Consider the following 27,313-nt stretch of genomic DNA (forward strand, 5'->3'; position numbering starts at 1 on the left):
AGTGATCATTGTCCTATCTACAGGAAAGACATGTACCCACACACTACATCGCACAGAGCCGACTGCCCTCACACCGAGTTCCATCCTCTATAACCTCAGGTCTTTGATGTCTTGTTACACGCTGTACTACTGACATCAAATGCGATACCATGTGACTGCATTTTTAGGTATGCTGGGTCTTTATGCTGTTGCATGTACACTGCGTGCAACTGTTCCAACCGACAATGTTAATTTTCTTACAAATATCCATGCCTTTATACAGAGTTCCACTACTGTACTGACGTAGCAACGACTAAACATAACATCAGCTTGCAGAAAACGTCTGTTGCTTAACACGAATGTTGAAATACTGTAACAGAATCACGTACATAAACGGTTAGCCGCTCTTATAACGACCTATAAACAACATCAGTCTTCACAAAATATACATCTACATCCATACCTTGCAAACCACTGTGAAGTGCATGACAGAGGGTGCTTTTCATCGTACCAGTAAGAAATGAAATGGCGTGTGACGAGGGCCTCCCGTCGGGTAGACCGCTCGCCTGGTGCAAGTCTTCAGATTTGGCGCCACTTCGGCGACTTGCACGTCGATGGGGATGAAATGATGATGATTAGGACAACACCCAGTCCCTGAGCAGAGAAAATCTCCGACCCAGCCGGGAATCGAACCCGGGCCCTTAGGATTGACAGTCTGTCGCGCTGACCACTCAGCTACCGGGGGCGGACATTGTACCAGTTATTAGGGCTTTTCCCAGATGCATAGACGTATGAAGTGCGCGGCTGCTTAACCACCCTGTGGGTGCTGTAATTAATCTTGTCTTCGCGATACGTAGGGGCCTGTAGTATGTTCCTAGATGCATCTCTTAAATTTGTTTGTAGAAACTTTCTTAGAGAACTTCCAAGGCATGGTCTGCCTCTGCCTTCAAGTTTTCGTCAGTTCAGTTGTTTCAGCATCTCTCCCATGGCTCAAACAAACGTGTGAGCATTCGTGCTGCCCTTCTCTGTGTACATTCAGTATTTCCTGTTAATCCCACCTGACACGGAACCCACACACTTGAGTAATATTCTAGGATGGGGCACACGAGTGTTTTGTATGCAATCTCCTTTGTAGAGTGATTGCATTTCCCTAGTATTCTACCAATTAACCGAAGTCGCATTACCTATTGCTGAAACTATGTGACCAGTTTCACGCCCATAAAAACTGTTACTTTGAGGTAACTGTTAGATATGACTGACTCCAATTGTGACTCGCAGGATACTACGTTCATTACGCGTTGTGAAGTGCAATATTTTTCATTTTTGAACGTTTAAAGCCAGTGGCCAATCTTCACACGATTTTGAAACTTCATCAATATCTGACTGAAGATTTGTGCAGTTTTCATTTGACAATATTTTATAAGAGATAAGTGCATCATCTACGAAAGCTCTGAGGTTACTATTAATATTCCAGACTGAATTTTTCACTCTGCAGCGGGGTGTGCGCTGATATGAAACTTCATAGCAGATTAAAACTAACTGGCGGACCGGGACTCGAACCACGACCTTTGCCTGTCGCGGGCAAGTGTTTTACCGACTGAACTGTGCAAGCACTATTCACTTTTAGGCTTACAAGATTAAATTGGCAAAATTACCGAACATTTCCTGGCGAAAGGATTTGCTGAGCTGAGGGTGGACACAATAAAACGCTTAGAAAACATTAAAAATTGTATTTATTATTGCCACTTACAGTTTTCGACAGTTTTTATTTTTTTATTGCTAGTTACAGTTTCTTAACCCTTAATTTTTTGCCAAAATTTTTGTATGTTGCAAACTTCAAATTGCAACGAATGCATAATTCTTCTTTTACAGATCGACACTCAGTTTGTTTCTCGCTCAGCCCATGAATGATTTATGTGAAGCAACCCACAGGCATTCCTGCACGGAATCGCCATTATCCTTTTGATAATTTTTTTGTGTTAGCCGTTTCTTCTCCGTTTAATAACGTTTTCTTGAAAAACGAGTTCGTGGACATACAAGACTGACTTTGTTCCAAAGTATAGTATATGGACATCTTTGTATAAACTGCCGGTATCTAAATTAGTAATATGAATGGAATTCTAAAATTATCAAACTATTCGTACTTCGGTACGGAATACGGAGCTGAAATACCAAACGGTTCGATAAAGAACCGAACACCTGGCAACGCAGCTCACGACCCGTCCTCGCAGCTTTACTTCAGCCAGTATCTCATCTTTTACCTTCCAAACTTACCCGCGAAAGACAAGGGTCCCAGGTTCGAGCCTCGGTCCAACGCACAGTTTTAATCAGCCAGGAAGTATCACTATTAATATTGTTCTCAAGGTCATTAATATAAAACATATCTCTTGGCACTTCGTAATTATGATGATACTTTCGACAGAATATATGGTATTGAGTCAAATGGCTTTGAGAAACAGGACCGTACCGAGGTGATCCAGTGCCCATAGCAAAACTACCCCTCATCCCCGCAATAAAGCTACTTTTCTGAATTTGTTTTCTGCACCGATTCAGCAAACTTTATAATTTGTAAGAAGGCTTTAAAAGTAAAGCATACTTGACAAATATTACTTAAATCAATGGTACTGATGAAAAATATGGCACCCAACAAATTGAACGTATCATTTTAGTAATTAATACATTGATTACATAAGACTTCTAAGAAACTGGAAGTAAAACAAAATCTGAATCTCTTGTTTGCGGCAGCTGCTGTACATTGGTTTTAATATAATGTATAATGAAGACATCGGCTCTTATAGGCTCCTCGTATGTTAGTAATAGTGGGTAACTATTAATTAAAAATGAAAGGAAGACTATAATTAAGACGTGGGAAAATAGCCGTTTCCAAAAATTGTGTTTTTATTATAATTTCACCCTTACGTTTTCTTGCTTTGAGCAAAGCAAACTAGCACATTTCTTTCAGCATCCGCTTGCCGACATTTTAGATCCTACAATTCCATTGCGAGTTACCGCAAGAACTCCACTGCTGGACGTGAGCGAGCTGTGTATATCAAGTGCACCGTTTCCACAAAAACCGTGTTAACGATAATAGGCGCTTATTTATTATGCTACTTAGGTTGAAAGACATTGTAGACATGACACTGTGACAACAGCGTTCGTTTATAGTCACAGTCGACAAAAAGCTTTCTTCTCATAGGCAGATGGTAGGACAGGAGAAATCACGAACTTCTCATGTTTAATTCTTAAACTTTTTTCGGCCAGCTTTTGCGCCCCCTCTGTGCCTGCCTCGGCTGACCAGATTTCAAAGGGAAAAAACCATCACACTTGTGATTCTACGTAACGTCATTACTATTTGGACGTTTACCTTTCTTGACAATCATCGTGATTCTTTGAAATCGATAACAGACTTATGACGATGCAGCAGATGAAAAACTCATGGCAAGAGCGTATCCTTATTTTGTGAATTGGAAATGAAAACATAGTTAAATTACACACAAACAAAATTCTTTTCCTCTGAAATAACAAAGACTGATACATTGTATCGTGTTGTATTGAACTGGGGACCTAGAAACGACGGAGAGGCTTCGTCCTCGCAGTAGCCCACATTGGTACACAACCCCACAACAGTCCAGTCGCCCCACCGCCTCCCCACACCGAACCCAGGGTTATTGTGCGGTTCGTCCCCAAGTGGACCACCCCCCCCCCCTCTCTCCCTCCCGGGAACGACGAGTGTAACCCAAATGTTTGCGTGGTAGAGTAATTATGGTGTACGCGTACGTGGAGAAAGTGTCTGCGCAGCTATCGCCGACGTAGTGTTACTGAGGCGGAATACGGGGAACCAGCCCGCATTCGCCGAGGCAGGAAAACCGCCTCAAAAACCATCCACAGACTGGCCGGCACACCGGACCTCGACACTGATCCGCTGGGTGGATTCGGTGCCGGGGACCGGCACGCCTTCACGCCCGGAAAGCGGGAAAGTGATACATACTTTTCTACTACAATAGCTTGGATATACAGGGTGTCCCACTCAAACCCCCCTGATTTCGAGGACCCAGGAGAGAAAAACCACAGTAGACACGACAATGAAAAATGCACCACATTGTGGGGCATCTCAAAGAATTTATATTCCCGCGTCAAAAGTGCCAAGTATCGTCGCCAGAGTGCAGCATGGTCGCTTGAAGTGAAAATGGCGATACCACAGCAGTGTGTGCAAGCAGTAGTGTTGCTTGCAGAAACAAAACCGCCGATTGCTGTGCAAAGAAATTATCGTTGTGTGCATGAATGTGATCCACCTGGTGTGAAAACAATTAAGGAATGGTATAGGAAGTTTCTGGCAACAGGAAGTGTTCTGAAACATTCTGGCGGTGCACGTTACGGAGCTTCAGAAGAGACAGTGGAGGACATCAGACAAACGTTTCTCAAAAGCCCACGTAAGTCAATTGGTCAAGCATCTAGGCAACTTGATGTACCTCGATCAACATTGCATCGTGTAGTTCACCAGCGTCATACAAAGTGCAAATTCTGAAACATCTGAAGCCGAACGACAAACAGCGTCGACAACAATTTGCTGCAGATATGCTGCAGCTTGATTTTACTGTTATTATTACCTTTATTACCAATTCTGTGTCATTTACCAACCACAGCTGGACAGACAGACTCAAAATACCAGGAAGGGCTAATAAGCATAATGTGCGGATTTGGGGTTCGCAAAATCCGCACGTTGTCATTGAACGTGTTCGCAATAGCCCTAAACTAAATGTCCGGTGCGGGCTAATGCACGACAGGATTGTTGGACCGTTCTTCTTTGCGGAACAAACAGTGAATGGGTCAGTGTATCTAGACATGTTGGAGCAGTTTGTGTACCCTCAGATACAAGACTTGCAACCCAACATAATTTTTCAACACGCTGGAGCTCCGCCGCAGTGGTCAACGGCTGTTCGCAAGTTCCTGGAAAGGAAATTTCCCAGTCTTTGGATCGGACGCGGAGGATCCATTGCCTGGTCACCACGTTCACCCGACATTACGTCGCTTGATTTCTTCATGTGGGGATTCGTGAAGGACCGCGTGTATGCGACCAAAGTGGACGATGTTCCTACGTTGCGACATCGTATCACCAATGCGACTGCAACAATAACAGAGGAAATGTTACAAAGAACTTGGCAAGAAACTGAATATAGACTCGATATTCTTCGTGCTACTAGTTCACATGTAGAGGTGTATTGGAGATAAATAAATAAATTCTTTGAGCTGCTCTACAATGTGGTGCATTTTTCATTGTCGTATCTACTTTGTTTTTTCCTGGGTCTTTGAAATCAGGGATGTTTGAGTGGGACACCCTGTATTTTCTGCAATGTTTAGTCATTGCGTACGTAGCTACTATTTGTTAATCCTTAAAACTGTGTAATAATACAGATCACTAATCAGATACAAGTTACTCACTTCACACTAAAATTTAAGGTTTCGTTTGACTGCAGACTGTTACGGCAAGCGTGCAAGCATGCCAAACAATAGCCAAGGACTGCTAACACTTAGCCGCATCACTCACATTCCTCACAGGAGATCATTCTGTTCGAGCATATGAGCTCGGGATATTTTCTAAGAAAATACAATAAATGCATGTTAAAGATATTGGATGGTAGGTCTGTATCTTGGTATCTTATGTTTTCCTTTAGTTGTTCAAATACTTGCACCCTTAAATGTTTATTGCTTTTAAAAACGAGGCTCACTGATTGACGTAATATGGCTAGAGGAACAAACAACAAACGACCGATCGGACAAATATGTTCGAAAAAAATATTATTGTTTCGTTTTTCGCAAAATGTGTGAATATAGCAGTACTACTACTACTTCTACTATGTCAGTTGAGATACAGCATTTTATGGTTGTGGTGCAATTTGTTACTGTCCCTTTTAATCTTTCTTATATTAAGTAGCATTTTGATCAACAACTTTCAGTGATTTAGCTGTAACAACGATAGTCGATGGTTTATCTGCACAAGTTGGTTAACTGCTAACATTAAAATTTACGGAGCAGTTACGTACATATAGAAGTATTGTATCGCAGAATCATTAACAATAATTCGATCAAAGAGTTTAGAGAGACGTAATGGGAGAACGCTGGGAATTAATTAATGAATCAGACAGTGTTGGAAAATTTAACTTTTTTTTTAATGTTCCAGCGTTATTTGAGCCTTCGTCTCCCCTAAAACAAATAAAGGCAAATTTAAAAGAAGCAGGGATAAGGGTGGCTAACTACCGGTATTAAAGTATTCATGTTAGGAAAAGAGGCCACTGTGTAATTCCGAGAACAAGCAGTAGGTCAGATTTGAAACTCCATTGCGACTAGTGTTGTGGAATCCTCCACTCAGTCATCAAAAGAAGCAAAACTCAAGTACTATCCTCAACAAAATAAAACACTCTTTGAACAAAGAAAAAACTGCACAGAAAAGAAATAATCCAAATAAAACTGTATCCCCAGAAAATAGCTCTAACAGAAATAGTGGCACTTGCAAATAGTTTGCAACCAAATTCACTGATTACTTCTTCACAGTTACTGCGAACACTGCATTTAGTAGAGGAGAGAGTTCTATCTTGATACACTTTTCAGACTTTTGTCTCTGTTAATAGAAGTTTAATATATTAACTTACAGTATTCAGTTTTTGACTGAAGACAATTTCTATGTACTGCATTCTTTTTCTGAAATTACTCTGGAAAATTAATGTTTTTATCTGTGTGAAAACTTGGTCATGTACGTTGGAACAAATATTCGATTAATATTTGAAAACGTTGCAACAAAGAAAATCTTGTTAATACTGTACTTAATAGTCTGTCTGTTACATTCTTACCATACTAGACACCAAAAATGAAATTGAACAGATGTGTTGTAAAAAAACAGGGTAAAGAAGAGAGGAGCTATGTTGTTTCTGTTCTCAACCCACCACCTCTAGACATGCAGCACCATACGAGCAAAAGTCTTTCCAAATGTGCCCAGAAAGCGTAAAACCAGGAACTGCAAAGCAATATTTATACACGCACAACACTGCTGGTTGGTCTTTGCCCAGTGCTAAAGGGAGCACATTGGCTGTGAAAAAAGTGGAACATAGTAAGTCACTTGTAATTGCGGCAAATTCTATACAGGTCAGACCACCAGAACAATATTCACGTGGTTAAAGCAATATTATAGAAGTTGGAAACCTAGAGGAGGAGACTATATTTGTGCAGACCACCTGCTTGAGAAAGGCCAAAGTTAAAAACATGCAACAGGATGTCACACTCATAATGGAAGGAAGATGTAGTACCCTGAACCAATGGAAATAATTAAATACATGTCCATTTACCCAGTCTTAGTGCTGAATGATCATGTTTTCCTTACTTGCTACTTCTAACTGCAGATACTGCTTGTAATCCCACCCAGACGATGTTGTAAATTACCCCTCCCACTCACATGCCCCATTGTTTTCCTTTGTATCGGTTACCATAATTTCACTTGCATAGTTAATTTTTTTTGTGTAGGCCTAATCATAGCTGTTTCACTTACCTGCTTAATCTCACACTTATATCTTACCTATTTGTAATATTGGACTTTTTGAAGACAAAATTATTTTGTTCCACCATTCCTTTGGAACATGTCACCAAAGTATATTGTTCAGTTTATTTTCTCTTAGAACAGTTGTAATTCATTATATAGTTCATTATTTAATGTGTTATATATTTTATTTATGTTCATAGTCTTTTTCTTTGTGGCCTCCTTGCCATTATTCAGTAGCTTTACACCACATTTTATTTAGCAACTTGGGGTGCATATATATATAGGTCAGATCCAAGTACATATCTGCAGTGTCAGTTTAACACAATAATAATTACATACACTACTTAATTATCAAGTTATATCATTTTTAAATATAATAGCATCATACATAAGTACTCATTTTGTATCTATTACACAATCTACCCACTAACTATATGCATTTTGTTTCTACTTATAAGCAGTACTTCTTTCAAGTTTAGCTCTGTTGTGTAATATAACTCTTAACTTTATACTTTCTCTCGTAGCATGGTTATGTATCTGTTCAAAAAGTAGTCTTTTATTTATACATACAGTAGAAAGTTAAAACCTTTTTGTAGTAATGGCCAACAGCTGGTCTGTTCTTCTTGGTTTAGCCATTGTTATGATGGTTACTTTTTGCTGTTTAAAAAATTTTTTGCACACTCTACTGACCCGATATTTCTATTCCATGGGTCATGACAACATCAAAATATAAGGAAGACAACATTCACATAGCATCCTCTGTTAATGAGTGGTCAAATGTTTTGCAGTAAAAATTTAGCTAAACTGAGTTTGCTGGTTATGGTAGCAGTGTGATCTCTCCACATTGTCATCCTGAAAACCAACTAAGATACTGAATAGATGCATTCATTTAAAATGTTTGAGCCTACAAAAATTTTGCTGCCACATATATTTATCTCTGTTCCTCACAATAGCGTAACAGCCGAAAACCTGTTCGTAACATCGAACAGTAAATATTGAAGAATATTATACCAGTGTCATGTGTTTTCTTTCATAATGTATAAAATATTCTGCCAAGAATTAACGAAACAGTCAGTGAATGACAAATAGTATGTAAATAGGAATCAGTATTTAAAAATCTAAAAGACATGTTTTTGAAAAGTACCATTGTAATAAAGAAAATGTTTAGCTGCTGATAGCATGGTAAAAATGCAGAGCTAGCAGTTTCCTTCAAAGTTGCAGTTTCCTTACTAATTTACTCGTGTAAATTTAAGTGGCATAAGTGTGAGTAGCATTAAGCAGTCTAGTAGTAGTTCATTGTTAGTACAGTACACAGATAAAGTTTCTATCTTGTTAATGTATACCTTGCCTTGTTCCACATCACTGAATTTTCTCATTTTTTCTACATCTACATCATTATTTCACAGGCCCCCTAATGGTGTGTGCCGCGAGGTACTTCTACTGCGACTAACTGATTAGCTTCTCTCTTCCACTTACAATTGGTGCATGGGAAAGATCATTGTCAGTAAGCCTCTGTATTAGCTCTAATGTCTCAAATGTTTCCATTGCGGACATATTGTGACATATATGTGGCAGGAAGTAATATGTTGCCCAACTCTCCCCAGAGAGTATTCCCTTAAAATTTCAATAGTGAACCTTTTCATGATGCACAATTCCTTTCTTGTAGCGCCTGGAGTTTGTCGAGCATTTCAGTAATGCTCTCAAACCGACTAAACAACCCCATGACAATACATGCCATTCTTTGTTGGATCTCTCTCTCTTCCATCAGCCCTATCTGGTAAGGGTCCCACATTCATGAACAGTACTCAAGAACTGATTGAACAAACACCCTATAAACCACTTCTTTCATGGGTGAGTTACATTTCATAAAGATTCTTCCTATGAATCTCAGGCTGGCATCTGCTTTTCCTACTATTTTTTTTATGTGATCGTTCCACTTAAGATCATTCTTCTACATATTTTACAGTAGATACAATTTCCAGCAATTCATCATCAGTAGTGTAGTTGTGCAGTAGCGGATTTCTTTTCCTATTTATGCACAATATATTACATTTATTTACGTTTAGCTTCAACTTTCAGAGGCTGCACCATTCAACTATACTCTCTAGATCATTTTGCTAATTTGTACAGCCTTCTGGTGATGTTACTTCCTTATAGACAACCACATCATTTCCAAACAGTCTTAAAGAACTACCAATTCTTTCCACTAGATCATTCATATGGATTTTAAACAGTAATGGTCCTGTTCCTTTGGGTACTCCTGGAATTACCTCTACAGCTGTCAATTTTGTCCCATTAGGAGCATTGTGTTGGGTCCTATCTTCAAGGAAGTCTCGAATCCAGTCGCACATGTGGTCCGATACTGGGTAAGCTCATATTTTTTTTACTAAATCGCAATGCAGGACAGTGTCAAATGCCTTCCTGAAGTCGAGGAATGTGGCATTGACCTGAGTACCATTGCCTACAGCATTATGGATCTCATAGAAGTACAGAGAAAGCTAAGTTCTCTTTTTTTGGAATTGATTTTATACAGTAGATTTTTCATTTTCCAAAACGTCATAATTTGTGAGCATAACATGTTCCATAATTATACAACAGATCGACATAAACAATATAGGCATATAATTACGTGCATCAGTCCTAAGGCCCTTCTTGACATATACTTTTTTCCAGTTGCTAGGTACCCTTCATATCTCCATAGAACTATGGTAAACTGCTGCTAGAAAGATAACTAGTCCCATTGCATAATCTTTGTAGAATCTTACAGGTATCTCATCTGGTCCTGATGTCTTTCCACTATTAAGGAATTGTCATTGCTTTTCTGTTCCACAGTGTGTTATATCAGTATCTGCCATTTCAGTGTTTGTACGATACTGTAAAACAATTTCAGAAGACCAAAAGCAGTGTTCCAGCCTTTCTCTCTGTTATATACCGTTTTGGTGCCTGTGTGGTTACTGAGTCTCTGAATAGATGATTTCAAACAATTTACCAATTTTATGAAAAACTAAAACCTCTTATGGTTTTTAGTCAGACTGGTTGACAAAATTTTACTTCCAATGTTATTTAATGCTTGTCTCATTGCTCTCCTTATGCTCATTTTTGTTTCATTTAGTTTCTGTTTCTCCCCTAGGTTTTGACTTTTCCTGAATCTGTAATGAAGCTCTCTTTGTGTACGCAGCAGTTTTCTAACACGGGTCTTTCCCATCCCTTAAGAGCTACTCGTAGCACACTTGCCTTTTATGAAACCTGTGGAACACATTGATGAAACAGTCAATGAAAACTGTTCACTCCAATTACACTTAAGTCACCTGCTACTTGATGAAATGGAAATATTCCTTTTGACATGCTATATGTGAAATCTAAGATGATTTGGTAGTGTGGTCAGTGGGAGTAGCAGTTTGAGAAAATGTAAATGACATTGACTGTTATTCACTCCTGTCTGGTCATTGCCAAAATTGACTAGCAGGTAATGCTGTGTTGCAGAACTAACACATGGAATTACTGATGTAACTGAATTTGAAGTGATCTTAGGGTACAAACATTAAATACAATGTTGTCTCATAGTTAAAGCTGGTAATGACCAAAAAGCAGTCAATTCTTGGTGACTTCATTCCGTTAGTGATTGATCTTTTCCTGTCACTCATCTAGTCTCCATGGAGTGGACGTGTATGAGGCCATGCTGAAATTTAATGCCTCCAAATTTTGTTTTCTGTTCTCCATGTTGCTTGAGGTACTACATGTCATGCATACTACTTGGCCACTTTCCTCCTTTGCTGACGCAAGTCGCAATCCTCTACCACTAGAGGGCTTCAGATTGTAGCATACAACATGGCAGTGTGTAACATAATTATGTCAGTGCATGAGAAACAGATGCCCATAAAATGGGAAGCACAAATTCGAAGAGTTCATCCACACATTGAGCACCCTATCCTTCAGTAAGACAGTACCAGACCACATGAGTGCTACGACATCTGAAACAATCCAATGCCTTGGGTTCACTGTCATTGATCATCCCCCACACAGTGCACCCAGATTACTTTTGCTTCAATAAACTTAATACTTTTCCTGTACTTTCTGATAATTCCAGGTCAATATTTAGGCATACTATCCTGAAATGTCAAATGATAATATTGCGTATCTGTTATGTTAAACCTTCAGTGAGAGCACAAAAATATTAAATAAAAAAAGAAAAATGTAAATAAAAAAACAGAAGTATATTTCAGTATTTTCTGTCACTAAGTTAGTTTGTTACACATGATGCATGTATACCAAACTTTATAATTGCTGCTGTTGTTGTATATTTTGGTAGATGTGCACACACATCAGCAGCTCAATTTGAGTTCCCATTGATATTTGAAGTTAAGTTACCCAATGCTATTTCTATTGACAGATTCGATGACTTCAGCGATGGGAAGTCAGATAAAGAAATCCTGGATGAGCTGCTCAGGAAAGAACGCTACGACAAGAGGCTGCGGCCTCCTGTACCAGGTCAGTATGTTCGAAGACAGCCATGTTACTCATACATTGTTGCACGATTTGCCTAATTTTACACTTAGAAAACAATAGTATAAATGAATATACATAGCTCAACAACAGATATGACTGATGAAAAAAATAAAAGATAATGGCGGTACAAGATTTGTTGAGACTTCTAGCATGGAATCAAAATTTATATCTAATTATATCAAAAGAGTAATTCTCTCAAGAAAACTATGAAATCATGAGAAAGAATTGCTGGTGAGTACTTGCCTTTAGGAGAAATTTGTAATGTAACAGACACATATAAAAGGACTCATGCTGTCCTAACTTGTGGAACTATTGGTTTCTCCCTCAGGCAGGAGAGGTGCATAAATTGGGGAATGTGAAAAGATAGGTTCCAGAATGAGAGTGACCCATGTGTTTTGAGGACCACACAACAGATCTAAATGACCTGCATGCCCTTTTTAACCTACCACAACATCTCATTTCCTCCACGGGGAAGAAACCATTATTTCCAAGAGCTAGTGTGTATCGACTGTATGTAGTTACAATATTCAACACATACATGTACATAAATCAATGTAATAAGATGTCCTGATCGAAAATACAAGATAATAAATGCAGATTATGATAATGTCACTAACACTGGTAAGACACAAACATATCACTGGAGATATTCTCTTCCATTAATTTGCTCAATGAAGCTGTTTGTCTGTGGATTCAGTCTAGATGTCAGCAGTGAGCCTGCATCCCAGAAAAAACACACACACACACACACACACACACACACACAAAAACACACACACAGATATGGGGGGGGGGGGGGGGATTGAGAGAGAGAGAGAGAGAGAATAGTTTGCAAATTAGTATGTGAACAATAATATGAAGATTAAAATGCTGATGAGCTGTGTAGTTATCAATGCTATAGAATTGTTACCTGTCACATTTTGTTTCATTAAGTTTTAAAGCTATATAGCTGTGATTTTCAATTTAATAAAATTTTGGATGCAATAACACACTGTTATTTAACACAAGGATGTTGTATTTATTCCTCTATTAAATCATCCTTGTTTCTTGTTTTATAATTATGGATACTACTATTCAGTGCTGAGGAGTCTTAGACTGTATAATACTTGCTTTGCTAACTGTGCACTCACTCACACTGATTCAATGACATATCATGGTCTGTAAATCCTGTTATAAAACGAGGCTTTGGGGATGATAAACCAGACAAATTATACAATAATCATTCAAAACCAGTCACTGCAGGCTAATTCTGTAAAGTATACGTACAGAAAACTTGATTAACGTTAATCTATTTACATTGACAACTATGAGAATTACTTCTATGTTATTGTAGAGGCTCCTATAGGCTTACATGATCAAAAAATAATCCGTTGCTCTACTTACACTATTCAGCTGCTGTCCTTATCTCCTATTATTTACTTAACATTTATGTCACTTCACTGACTTCAGTGAACACTTCGAGCTGTCTCTATGCAAAAAAATGTTAAAATGCTGTTCAAGATGAACAGGAATCTGTATCCCCAGATCTAAATATTCTGATAAATTAAACAATGGAAAATCCAGGATGGGATGTAACAATATCAATATTAAGAAAGAAAAGTTGCTGCTTACTATATAGGAGAGCTAGTGAGTCGTAGATAGGCACAACAAAAAGACTGTCACAAATAAGCTTTCGGCCAGCAAAGTCTTCATCAAAAATAGATGACACTCTCTCTCTCTCTCTCTCTCATGTATGTGTGTTTTTGTCTGTTTTTGACGAAGGCCTTGCTGGCCGAAAGCTTATTTGTGACAGTCTTTTTGTTGTGCCTATCTGCAACTCAGTATCTCTGCTATACACCATTTTTTATAATAGGAATTCAAGGACTCCTTTCATAATATTCTGATAAATTGTAAGAAGAGTGGCTAATATTTATCACTTTCACTTTGTTTCTGAATATCTAGTAATTTTCTATTTTGTTCCTGATGTCTTCTGGCAACCTGTTCAAGATCCTTGTATCAGAATATAGAACTGTATTCTGAACACTAGACAGGGAATCTTATCCAAAATAAAAAATTAATAAATAAAAATAAAGTTACTTGTAATATTGTGGTTCAGAATTGCTGAGTTCATCCTAAATTCACTTATGTTATTAACCCCAAATACCATTAGAGAGTATATGTACTTGCATGCAAGTGCAAGAAGACTTAGGTGCTTGATTAGGCTTCTGTAGAATAGTTGCAAAAGGACACTACTAAAGATTTTTTTCCTGAATGTCACACCCTCAGTAGATTTCAATGTGGGACCTTCCCCCCCAATAGCACCACAAATAACTAGATGATGTTCCACCGTGTTCCATCTAGCCTGGAACAAGTTTGGTGTAACTGTTGCCATTGTGACCATATGTGACCCTTTAAATGCTGCAGACTGTTAATCTTAACATGGTCGATCATGCTTTTGACAGAACACCAAAAGAAAAAATGTAATGGGGTTAAGTCTGGAGACCTAGCAGCCCAAGCAGTTGCCCATGTCTGCCAGTCCACTTCCCAGGCATTTCTCTATTCATAAATTCCCTGATGAGCTGAAATGTGGCAGTGCTCCCTGATGAGCTGAAATGTGGCAGTGCTCCGTCCTACTGGAAGGTAGTTTCATGTGGTACTTGTGGGAGGATGAACTCTTTGAGCATATCCAGGTATGAAACTCCAGTCACTGTCAGTTCTACAAAGAAGGATGGTCCTATCAAAGTGCTACGCATTAAGTCAGTCCACACACTGACTTACGGGCTGTCCCTCTCCTTTTCACATGTGATGTGAGGATTTTCGCAGCCCCACACTCTTCCATTGTGTCTGTTTACAACTCCACTAATACGAAACGCCACTTTGTCAGAGAAATTCACATGTTGGAGATAGTTATGCAACTTAACAATCTTCTGTACTTCTGATGTGCAACTTTTATTGCATGATTCATTTGAAGCTTGCATGCTCTTAGACAGAGCCTTTTGTGGAACACGCCATGTGCTGTCGAATATGGAATCTGTAACTTCAAACTAGCAGCATAAACAGATTTACGCAGGCTCCATTGAAATGCATCACTAATGCAACTGATATTTTCTTCAGATGTGTGTGGCTTTCTGGAAGATTTTACACATAGCAGACCACCTGTGGTTCTCAGTTTATTCTTCCAGAATCGAATGATTTTCCTTATAAGAAAAACATAATCATACAGATGTAACAGATTGCAACTCTGCCAGCCGCAAAATACTCTGAACCTGCTCTCACACTGTTACCATTTTAACAAAACAGACATTATGTGCAGCCTTGCCAACTACGTGAAACAAAACTTCCAGAGATGCTTTTTGTAGTTATGTAACTTGGCTGCATGTCCGTGAATTGTTTGTGAGATATTAAATTTTATTTTGGATACCTTTCAACCAGACAACAAGTACTTTTTTGGCATTAGCAGCATTTCCATAGAACATGATGCCACAGAACAGGTTTTAGTGAAAGTATGCTAGCTGCTCTGTCTGCAAGTCAATATAACGAGAGAGGTTTCTAAGTGCAAAGTCCACAGAACTAAGGTTTTGGGTCAACTTATCCTTGTTAAGGTGCCCCCTCAGTTAATTATCCAGCAGGATGCTTAGGAGCCTTATCCAGTGTGTTACATTGACATATATTTCTGGTACTTGTAAGTCATTTGTATTTGTTTGAAATCACATAATTAGGGTCTTTGTAAGACTGAGAGTTAAACTGTTTGCTGTGAACTAGTTATAAGTTTGTTACATTATTGAGCTGGCTGTGTATGGTTTACTTGTGTTGGGCACATTATCACCAAACATCACATTTTTTGAAGAGTTTTTCAATGCCAATGTAAATCATTTATGTACCTCAAGAACAAAAGTAGGTCAAACACCAAACTTAGTGTGACACTGTACTTAATATCTCCCCACTCTGAATTTAGTCTCATTTCCATGATAGTACCAGGTGGTTATAATTAACCTGATGGTGTTCTGAGTGCTTGAGTGGCAGCTGTATACATCTCATGATGCGGAAATATCTTAGGTATGTTCATTCACTAGCACACCGGGAGCATACTGGGGGGGGGCGCTTGCAAATACAGTGCAGGAAAAGTGATTGTTTAAAAGCCTCCTTATAAGCCTTAATTTATTGCATCTTATGTTTGTGGTCCTTATGCGAAGTGAACAGTGGCAGCACTAGGATCGTTCTGCAGTCAGTCTCAAATGCTGGGTCTCTAAATTTACGCAATAGTGCCATCTTGAAAGAGCATTGCTTTTCCTTCACCTATCCCCTTTTAAGTTCAAGAAGCACCTCCTTCCAGGTATTCCAATTTGAGCTCGCAAAGCGTCTCTAATACTTACATGCTGATCAGACCTACCAGTAACAAATCTAGCAGTCCACCTCTGAATTTGCGTCCACGTCTTCCTTTATTCTGAACTGGTAGGGATCCCAAACATTTGAACATATTTAAGAATGGGTCACAGTAGTGTTCTATATGCTGTCTCCTTTATGGATGAGCTACTCTTTCCCAAAATTCTCCGAAGTCGAGCATTCGTCTTCCCTTCTACCAACACGATGTATTCATTCCACTTCATATCACTTTCAAATGTTAAGTCTTGATATACAATCGAAGAGACTGTGTCAAACTGCACTCTATTAGTGCTATTATTGAATGTTACTGGACTGTTTCTCCTATTCCTCCTTAGTAGTTCCGCTTTCTGCCATCAGGTAAAAATGTGGCACTGTAAGCATTCATAATGTGGTGTGGGTGCAAGAAAATGGGAGGGATGATGAAACATATGATAATGGCAGTTCTGTTACGTTTGTTAGGCTATTATCACAAGTTTATTTATTTTATTTATTTATTTATTGTTCCGTAGGACCAAATTAAGGACAAGTCTCTGTGGTCATGGAACGAGTGAATATGTGAAATTATGACACGATAGTAGAAACATAAAATGAAATATAAGAAACATATTCAGGTTACAAGTCTTAGTTTAAATAAAGAAAATCAACAATGTAACACTGGAATTTGCTTATTTTTTCAGCTCTTCCAGGAGCTCCTTGACAGAATAGAAGGAGTGAGCCATGAGGAAACTCTTCAGTTTAGACTTAAAAGTGTTTGGGCTACTGCTAAGATTTTTGAGTTCTTGTGGTAGCTTATTGAAAATGGATGCAATAGAATACTGCAGTCCTTTCCGCACAAGAGTCAAGGAAGTGCATTCCACATGCAGATTTGATTTCTGCCTAGTATTAACTGAATGAAAGCTGTCAGAATTCCCAGACTATTGAATAGGGGTCGACAAGAGGTTCTCGAACTTACACCACATGTAGCTCGAACAGACCGTTTTTGAGCCAAAAATACCCTTTACAAGATGTGTTCAGTATGGTCTCCCGACTCAGCAGCATGCTGCATCCACAACACGGTGAGGTCGACAGTTGCTCGCAACATATCCAGTGTAATCAGATTGCTATATTTTAGGAGGCCATCTTCAGATCAGAAAGAGTCCATATACATCTCTGATAGACATGACCTTTAAGATATCTCCACAACCAGAAGTCACATGGATTTACATTTGGGGATCACGAAGGCCACACATCTTTAAATTGCTTGAAGATGATGTGGTTATTACCAAAGGTATCTTGAAGCAAATCTTTCACCTGCCAAGTGATATGGTACTACCCCATTTTTATGAAAATAGTGCTGTGGACAGAGCTGGAATCACATATGGCACAAGGAGGTCTTTACGGCATTCAGATAACAGGCCAATGAGGTGTCGTTACTCAAAGAAAAATGGACCAAGAATGAAGGATCTTGTGAAACCACACCACACAGTCACATAAGCTGGGTTCATTGATGTGCGTGCACAACATGTGGCAGAGTAGAACCTCATACATGACAGTTCTGTGCAGTCATGGCACTATGCAGAGTAAAATGTGCCTCATCCATCCAAAGAATATTCCCTTGCTAGTTACAGCTTTATAGCCTGTCTTGGAGCTTCATCTGATGCACATTCTGAATCCCGTATAGTCACTGGTCTTCTGGCTATTTGATGCTGTGTGCTAAGATTTCCTCTCCTGTCCCAACCTTTTCATCTCAGAGTAGCACTTGCAATTTACAACCTCAATTATTTGCTGGATATATTCCTATCTCTGTTTTGCTCTACAGGTTTCACCCTCTACAGCTCCCTCTAGTACCATGGCAGTTATTCCCTGATGTCTTAAATGGTGCCCTATCATTGTGTACATTCTTCTTGTCAGTGTTTTCCATAAATTCTTTTCCTTGCCTATTGTGTGGAGAACCTCCTTATCTGATTTTCGGCAATCTTCTGTGGCATCACATCTCAGATACTTCTACTGTCTTCCATTTCAGTTTGGCTGCAGTGCATGTTTCACTACCATACAGAGCTGTACTCCAAACGTACATTCTCAGAAATTTCTTTCTCAAATTAAGGTCTGAATTTGATACTTGCAGACTTCTCTTGGTTAGTAATGCCATTTTTACCTGTGCTGGTCTGCTTTTTGTATCCTTCTTGCTCTGTCCATAATGCATTATTTAGCTGCCAAGGTAGCAGAATTCCTTAACTTGATCTACTTCATGGTCGCCAATTTTGATGTTAAGTGTGCTGCTCTTCTCATACCTGTTACTTTTCATTACTTTCATCTTTCTTTAGTTTACTCTCAACAGTTTTCTGTACTCATTAGGCTGTTCATTCGATTTAACAGATCCCATAATTCTTCTTCACTTTCACTAAGCATAGCAGTGTCATCAGCAAATCTTATAATTGATATTCTTTCACCTTGAATTTTAATCCCACTTTTGAAATGTTCTTTTATATCCATCATTGCTTCTTCAATGTATAGACTGAGCAGTAGGGACAAAAGACTCCATCCCTGTCTTACACCCTTTTTTGAGCACTTTGTTCTTGGTCTCCCACCCGTATTGTTCCCACTTGTTTTTTGTTCATATTGTTTATTACAAATCTTTCCCTATAGCTGACCCCTATTTTTCTTAGAATATTGAACGTATTACACCATTTTACACTGTCAAATGCTTATTTCAGGATGACAAATCCTATGAATGTGTCTTGATTTTTCTTCAGTCTTGCTTCCATCAACAACTGCATCATTAGAGCTGCCTCTCTGGTGCTTTTACTTTTCCAAAAGACAAATTGAGTGTCAGCTAACAGACCCTTAGTTTCTTTTTGATTCTTCTGTATAAGATTCTTGTCAGCAACTTCTGAATGCATGAACTGTTAAGCTGATTGTGCAATAATTCACACTTGTCAGCCATTGCAGTCCTCAGAATTGTGTGGATGATGTCCAAAAGTATTATGGTATATTGCCAGTCTCATGCATTATACACACCCCAATGAGTTTAGAAATGCAAAGGAATTTTATCCGTCCCATCTGTCTTATGCGAACTTCAGTCATCCAAAGCTCTATCAAATTCTGATTGTAATACTGGATCCCCTCTCCCTTCCCTGTTAATTTCTGCTTCTTCTTGTATCATGGCATCAAACAAGTCATCCCTCATAGAGGCCTTCAGTGTACTCCTTTCACCTATTTACTCTCACATCTACATTTAGTAGTAGAATTCCCATTGCACTCTCAATATTACTGCCCTCACTTTTAATTTCACCGAAGGTTGTTTTGATTTTTCTGTATACTGAATCGGTCCTTCTGACTCCCATTTGTTTTATGAATTCTTCACATTTTTTGGTTTCTTCGCAGTTACGTTCCTAGTGCTTGTGTTTGCTCTCCAACTTCTGTGATTGCCCTTTTTAGGGATGTCCATTGCTTATCAAAGCAACTGCCTATTGATCTATTGCAGTATCTGTAGCATCAAGACTTCAGATGTATCTCTTTTTTCCTTAGTGCTTCCATACCCCCCTTTTCTTTGTGCAATGATTCTTCCTGGGTAGTCTTTTATACTTCAGCTTCTTTTTCATCGTCACTAAATTGTGATCTGAGTCTGTATCTGCCCCTGGGTGTATGTTACAATCCAATATCTGATTTCAGAATCTCTTCCTGACCATGATGTAATCTAACTGAAATCTTACTGTACTTCCTGACCTTTTCCAAGTGTACCTCCTGTTCTTGTGAGTCTTGAACAGAGTATTCACTATTACTATCTGAAATTTATTGCAGAACTCAATTACTTTTTCTCCTCTCTCATTCCTGTTACCAGGCCCATATTCTGTTGCGTCCTGTTGTAGGAATAACACTGTAAGATGCACCGCAAAATCTTTTGAACTGTTGACCATGGCAGACACAATTTCCATGACACAAATCAAGCACTGTCTGCAGAGCATGAGCTATGTTCTCCAGGGTCAGCTATAACTACAGCAACTTCATCAACAACTACCAGGTCAATGAACCGCCTCCCTCTCCTGGCCACATGACCTAATTCAACAATTTCTTCAAAATTCTTATATTTTGTAGCCCATTTATTGACATGGGTATTCTTCACAAATGCTTCTGTCAGTGATGTTCTTGCAATGCAGAGCTGTTGTTGATGCCACTCTGATGAAACAACTTCATAAGCAGTGCATTGTCTTTCTTCTTGATAGCCATTGTGTTTCGTATGGAAAGCTTTAACCTTCTTTATCCTTTATATCAACAGTTGCTTCACAGAAGAAATCAGCATCTATCACCAAATAACAACAGTATACTGATGTCAGAACAGGAAAATTTCACATTCTGACTGTGTGCACCATCATAATTACTCCATCTGTGCAAGGGCAACACATTTAACACCATACCATTTTCATTTCCCTAGTTGAATTTTGTGATTTACTCAAACAAAGGCTTTGGTAAGATTACAGAAAATGCCAACTGGGTAATTTTTCTTGTTTAGTTCATCACAACTGAGTTTCTGAAATAATATATTGTTTTCTCTGCCCTTACAGAAGCACACATGAGCTGTTTTTAAAAAGTTACAGTCAGAGAGGTGGTTCAATGTTTCACTATAGGCCTAAGCTATTTTCTCAAAAATTGTAATAATATGTGAAGGAAATAGATGGATCACTTAAAGAACTGTATACTTCACCCTTTCAGGAAATACATCTTAACTCATCAGCTGATAACGAGAGTTTGTACCAAGTCAGCACAAGATTTTGACATTGTACGTCAAATAAAATCATAATAAAAAGCTGATGTCTGTTGGTTGGGTATTTAATGTGTGTCCATAGATTTGCTCTCTATGCCCCAAATTTCACTCTGTGTTTTCTCCTACTGTTAGGAAGAATTCATTAAGTGGCCAGTTTACCATCATCTGTCTCACTGCTACTGTCACCAGTGAGTTAATTATTTACCTCATTGAGATTATTTGCTTCTTGCCCAAGAAAGCTCCAAAAAGCCTTTGCTCCATTCTTGGAATTTAGAATTTTTCATGCATAGTGCATGGTATTTGCTTTTATTATGACACTATAAATTGTGTAATATTGCTGCACTGTGGCAGTAAGACTTAATTTAGAGTTTGCCCCATGTGTTAAATAAAATTATTTCATTGTGACACAAGATACTGTAATCCTAGTTGTTAGTCATCATTTTTCTCAACTTCCACTGTAATTTTTCCTCATTAATTTTCGAAGGAAACTGATTTATAGCGTTATAAGAATTGCTCTGGGAAAGAAATAAATTTTTGATTTACTGCTTCCCAGTCTTCATCCAGCAAAACTCACTTATATAGTGTGGTTGAGTTAGCATTTATTATTATGTGAAATTGCAGTTCCCTTCTTCTCTAAACCAGGGGGGCATTTTGTTGCTGTCATGGTAAGTAGAATATGAGGGTTTTCAATAAGTAATGCAACACAGTCTTTTCTGACAGTAGGTTGGTTTTATTCAGGATTCGAATATGCCATATTATTCTTCACTCATTTTACATCCTGCTGCATCAATAACCTCCACATCATCCATGTACTGCTACCCACGGAGTGCATCCTTCACTGGGCCAAACAGATATAAGTCGCAAGGTGCGAGATCCATGCCGTAAGGTTGATGAGGGAGAATAAACTAATGAAATCTTACGGGTTCCTCTCGGATGTGCAAACTTTTGTGAGGTTGTTATGGAGAAAGGGAAATTTGTTTGCATTTTTGTGAAAACGAACACACTGAAATCATTTCTTCAGTTTTGTGAGGGTGTCACAGTGCTCATCAGAGTTGATCATTGCACCATGAGGGAGAACATCAAACAGAACAACCCCTTCAGAGTCTCAGAAGACCTCTGCCATGAATTTACTGGCTGAGGGTGTGGATATGAACTTTTTCTGCCGAGGAGAGGTTTTGTGGCACCATTACACGCAGCGCCGATTTGTTTCCGGTTCGAAGTGATAAACCCGTGTTTCATCGCCTGTGTCAATGTTTGGTGAAAAACTGTCACGATCATCATAATGCACAAGCAATTAGGCACAGATGGTCCTTCGTTGCTCTTTATGGTCTTCTGTAAGACTGTGACGAACCCATCGGGCACACACCTTTGAGTACCCCAACTTGTGGCTGAGCATGTTAGCATTACCAAGAGAAATGTCCAGTTGTGCAATTGAACCATCAATTTACTTTCAAAACCTTTTCTTAAGAATTTACTTTATTTGCTAGCGATTCATCAAGAACATTAACACATTTAATCACAATATGTGAGCGTGGAAGTAGTTGCCAATGGGTAACTGATGACACAAATTAAAAATTTTTTTTTTCAATGAATGGAAATTTTACTCCTAAAAGCCCCTTTTTAAAACAGATTTAAAATTATAATCAGAAAGCACCCTGTAAATATCAAGTTACAATTTATTGAGAGGCAGAAATAACAATTTTTTTTGATAGTATGAGCTTTCGGGCTGAGAACCTTGCCGCTCCCTTTTAACACGGCCGTAGTTATGACCGCTCACAACAACCTCTGAAAGACTACACTGGTGCAAATCTGCAGCACACCAAATTACTTTAAACTAAAAATGTTAACAACTCACACAAACACACAAACTATGCACCCCATAGGAGGGATGGAAATGGTACAAAACACACACATTAAAAAAATTACTTGCCACTGAAAGTGCAACTTGTTTTTAAAAGAAAACTCTTACGGTGGAAGAGTGGCAACTTCATATACCAAAATGACCATTTAAATAAAAACCCATGAAATGCAGTCTTACATAAAATGTACAAACACACTCTATATTACACATATGCCACCTCTGAAGATGATAGGCAAGATAAAAACATATTTCAGGAATTTGGCCTTTACACCTTAAGCAATAAATTCGTTAACACCGAATCCGACAACATGACAGAGGCAGCTATTAACGTACGGCAGGCCAACAGACAGACAGATAGACAGACAGTAACTGCCTAACAAATGCGGATGAGGGACAGACAAGCAAGCTGGGGATGAGAGACTGACCAAGGACACAAGTAGAATTTAACAAGTAAATGAAACAACACATCACAAATAACTTAACCTTTAATAAAGTGCAATGTCTGGCGAAGACCTGGCGCGGCACGCCCAAAATGCTCTCCTGACAGTCCGCTGCCAGCCGCTTCAACAGACGCAGGAAGGCGCGCCGATCTCCCGTCTCACGGCGTCGCAGCTCGTGCCAGCCAGTCCAATGTCGCGAGTCGACTCCTGTTGCTCTCATGTTGACCGCGAAGCCACTACCCCTTGCTATACGGAGCGGCCCACTGGACTGACGTGGTGAACTCACATGCGCTGACGCTCAAGACGGATAAGTCATCTTGTGTCCCTGTGCGCGACCGACCAACCGATCGATCCAACTGCCAATGACCATTGCCCTGAACAACTCGAGCAGACTGGCGGCCTAACACATACTAGCACTCCGGACGACAGACAGACACTGACTGCCCCACACTGACCCAGCTGACCAGCTGACCAGACTCGCCCCCTAGCGAGCTCATAGCGCCCCTTAAATGCACGTGAACAGCCTACCTTCCCCCTTTACCACCAGAGGGAGACACCAAAGCTGCGATTGCCACAGCGGCACCAGCACCAGAAATGGAGGGCGACTGCTTCACACTACGTGCTGCGGCGTGATTTTTAAAAGAGCAATTTTTACCATTGCTCAGCAATGAGGAGTTTTTATTGTAATCTGTCAATCATCTCGAATGAAAGTGTTTGTACATTCCGACATTGCAGGAGAGACAGTTGCGTGCAGCTGGTATGACAGACACCTTAACTAACAACTCATTGTGCTTTCTTTCACTGCTGGGTCACCATAGACATTCTGTTAGCACTGATAAATATCGGCAGTGCTTTGTCTTTCCACCAAAAGAAACTCAGGTGACAGCTCTCTGCTCAGAATGCATCTTCACTACAGACACCATTTCGAAGGCTACATATAGCGCCGGTACCTGTCAGAACTTTGTGAAATTGTAGGGGCTGAAGCAGGACTATTCCATGATGTTCCACAACAAATTCTACATTTTTTCCGTTGAAATTGGCTGAGGAAAAAATGTGTTGCATTACTTATTGAATGGCTCTTGTATTTCTTATGGAACTCACATGTATTTTATGCATTTCACTTGGATTTAGAAATAAGTTCTCTCTATTCTTCTTGAGACTGTTACCATGGGGGATAAGCCAGTGTTGGCTTTCAGTAACTCTAGGCGCCATTGACCACCACTCTGTGATGGAATCAGTGTCAAACATTCCATATAAGCAACCTTTAAAAAAATAAATTTGTTCCACATATTTGTGATCATGTGTGGACTTAATTTCAAGAACTAAAAAAAAGCTTCACTGTAAATTAAAAACAACACAGTAACCAAAATAAAGGCAATCTGTTCAAAAGAGCACACCTTTGTACCTCTAAGAGATCAGAATCTGTCACTGGGTAACACACAGTACTGTGCTCTGATCCATGCATTGTAACATGATCGAATAGTAAATTTAAAATCTTCTGGGTTGTTAGGCCTCATCATACTTCCTTCTAAAATATCAGTGTTTCGACCCCTCTGTTGGAATCTTCTTCAGGATTGTTTTGGTGTCCACTATTGCTAGAACATACCAACACAGTGGACACCGAAACATCCTGAAGAAGATCCCAGCAGAGGGGTTGAAACGTTGGTTATTTTAGAAGGAAATGTGATGTGGCCTTACAATCCAGAAGCTTTTAACTTTAGTGACAATGGCCACAAAAGCCTGAAGGCTTACTTGATTGAATAGTGTTTAGCATGCTACCCACATTGTGGTCAAGACACAACTGCACAAGCCTGTGCAATCCCAATTTTGCACAGACCTCAAATACCCTCAATATCAATGAGATGTACCTAACATTAAAACATGATACTGCCCCAAAACTTGACTGACTCACCTCCCTCCTTCTAGCTGAACCCAATGGACTGTTTACCTGACACAGAAATTATTTTCCTCCACACTTCTACAATAATCATCAGATGTCAGAAGAACCCTGCACTTGTCAGTGAACAGAAGCAGTTGCACTGATTCAGGTTCCATGCTGTGTGTTTCCTTGATGCTTCCTTCCTGCGCAGTGGTCCCATAAATTTGTGCTGTAGTTCTGAAGGGATGCTTAAAGGCCAAATTGATGAAGTGGAGATGGTTGTATACTGTTTTGATCAACACTGTCCTCTACTTCTGCCCAAAAAGGCAGAGCACAGTTCTGCTGCATTCCTCTGTGGCTGAATTGTAGCTACTGGTCATCAGCTGGTGTTGTTAGCCATGGGCAACCACTACAGATGTATATCTTCACATTTTTTTTGTCTGATGGTAGCGGCTGAAAGTTTGAACAATGTCCCTGTGTCAAGATAGTAAGATAGTAAGATTGAAATACAGATTTTTGACCACAGTTCAATCCCACGTCCGGCTATCCTGATTTAGGTTTTCTGTGATTTCCCTAAAACTCTCCAGGCAAATGCCAGGTGGTTCCTTTGAAAGGGCACAGCCAACTTCCTTCCCCATCCTTCCCTAACCCGATGAGACTAATGACCTCGCTGTTTGGTCTCTTCCCCAAAAACAACCCATCCAACAGATTTTTGAGGGATTGTGCTTTGGGTGGCTAGTCTCTTAGTATATGCTTAGTTGTTATAGAGCACCATCAAGAGTAACATCCGTCTCTTTAAATGTTTTGCTTTGGAAAGCATAGATAAAACTTCTTGTGTTGTAAGAAAATGGCTGGTCACTTTCATAAATATTAAACAGCAGCGAAGTTAGCACCCTCCTCGAAGGCGACGGTTTTTCTAGATTATCGGCTTACTTTGTTACCCTTGAAAATCAACAAGAAACCCACAATTCTGCAACAGTGTTGATAACTGTCATATGCTGCACTAAGGGCAATAAAGGTTACTCCTGTGAAGTGCCTATTTTCAAAACCATCCCATAGTAATGTCAACAAAGCGAAGTGCTGTAGTGTGAATGACTGTGCATGCATGGAAGAGACATAACAGAAATATAGCATTTGACAGTGATGTACATGCAGATTTCTGTGTGACTTGATGAGAGATGTGCTGCACTTAAAAATGGCTCCAGAGCCAAAATCACAATAATGGGTATGATAAACATCATTACCATCAAACGGCAGAAATTTTGTGATTTAGAAAAAAGCTCAGAATGCTCTAAAGCAATCCACAATTATTGTCTTTTTCTTTTTTCTGAGGCACATAAACTGTCTGCATAGTTGTGAGCTTTGTATCTTTTACAGAGCATTAGTAAAGTTTCAGTGTGAATGTTTTGATTAAAGTTTGAATGATACGGTCATTCTGCAGTCTAGCGTGCACTGATATTGAAGTTAGTTGAGACTTTCTGTCTCTCTTTTATGTAACAAAGGATTATGTGTTGAACTACAAGTAATTAAGTCTTTTCCCACGGTTCACAAAATGAGTTTTAAGATCACATACATGTGGTACCAGAGATGGGCATCGGCAGATGGGAAAGCACTGAAGCAGTTTCCCACCGACGGAAGCTGTTGCTCTGTTTCAGATGCGGACTTCTGCTGCGGGATGAGGAAGCCTTCGGACCCGCGGGTCGCCGGCACGTCCCCCACGCAGCACAGTGGTCCGTCGCCGCCTTTATTTCTCTCTGTCACTGTCCTTTACTCACTCTTTTTGTCTCTTCTTTCTCTGTCTCCATGCTCTCTTGCTGCTGTTTTGTTTTACTGAATTATTGTTGCACAGCCAATTTTTGTTTCTTCTATGGAACCAGAATTTGTTGCCAGCCTGTGTGTGTTCTTTCCTTATTCTCCTGTTAATTGCATGGATCTGTATCATGGCAGTCTGTACATAGACATAAAGAATAATTGAGTAGAATAATGTATGGATGTGTAAGACTGACAGATACAGTAT

General features: G+C 39.4%; 1 protein-coding gene across 1 annotated transcript in view; it reads left to right on the forward strand.

The window, feature by feature from the left end:
- The window catches only part of LOC124718934 (glutamate-gated chloride channel), a 428,257-nt gene that overhangs the window by 191,114 nt on the left and 209,830 nt on the right, over positions 1–27,313 (forward strand). The window contains exon 3 of the mRNA XM_047244597.1: positions 11,898–11,995. Coding sequence (XP_047100553.1) covers positions 11,898–11,995 — 98 coding nt within the window. The remainder of the gene's footprint in view (positions 1–11,897; positions 11,996–27,313) is intronic.

The sequence above is a fragment of the Schistocerca piceifrons genome, chromosome 10 (assembly GCF_021461385.2).
Source record: "Schistocerca piceifrons isolate TAMUIC-IGC-003096 chromosome 10, iqSchPice1.1, whole genome shotgun sequence".
Classification (NCBI taxonomy): Eukaryota; Metazoa; Arthropoda; class Insecta; order Orthoptera; family Acrididae; genus Schistocerca; species Schistocerca piceifrons.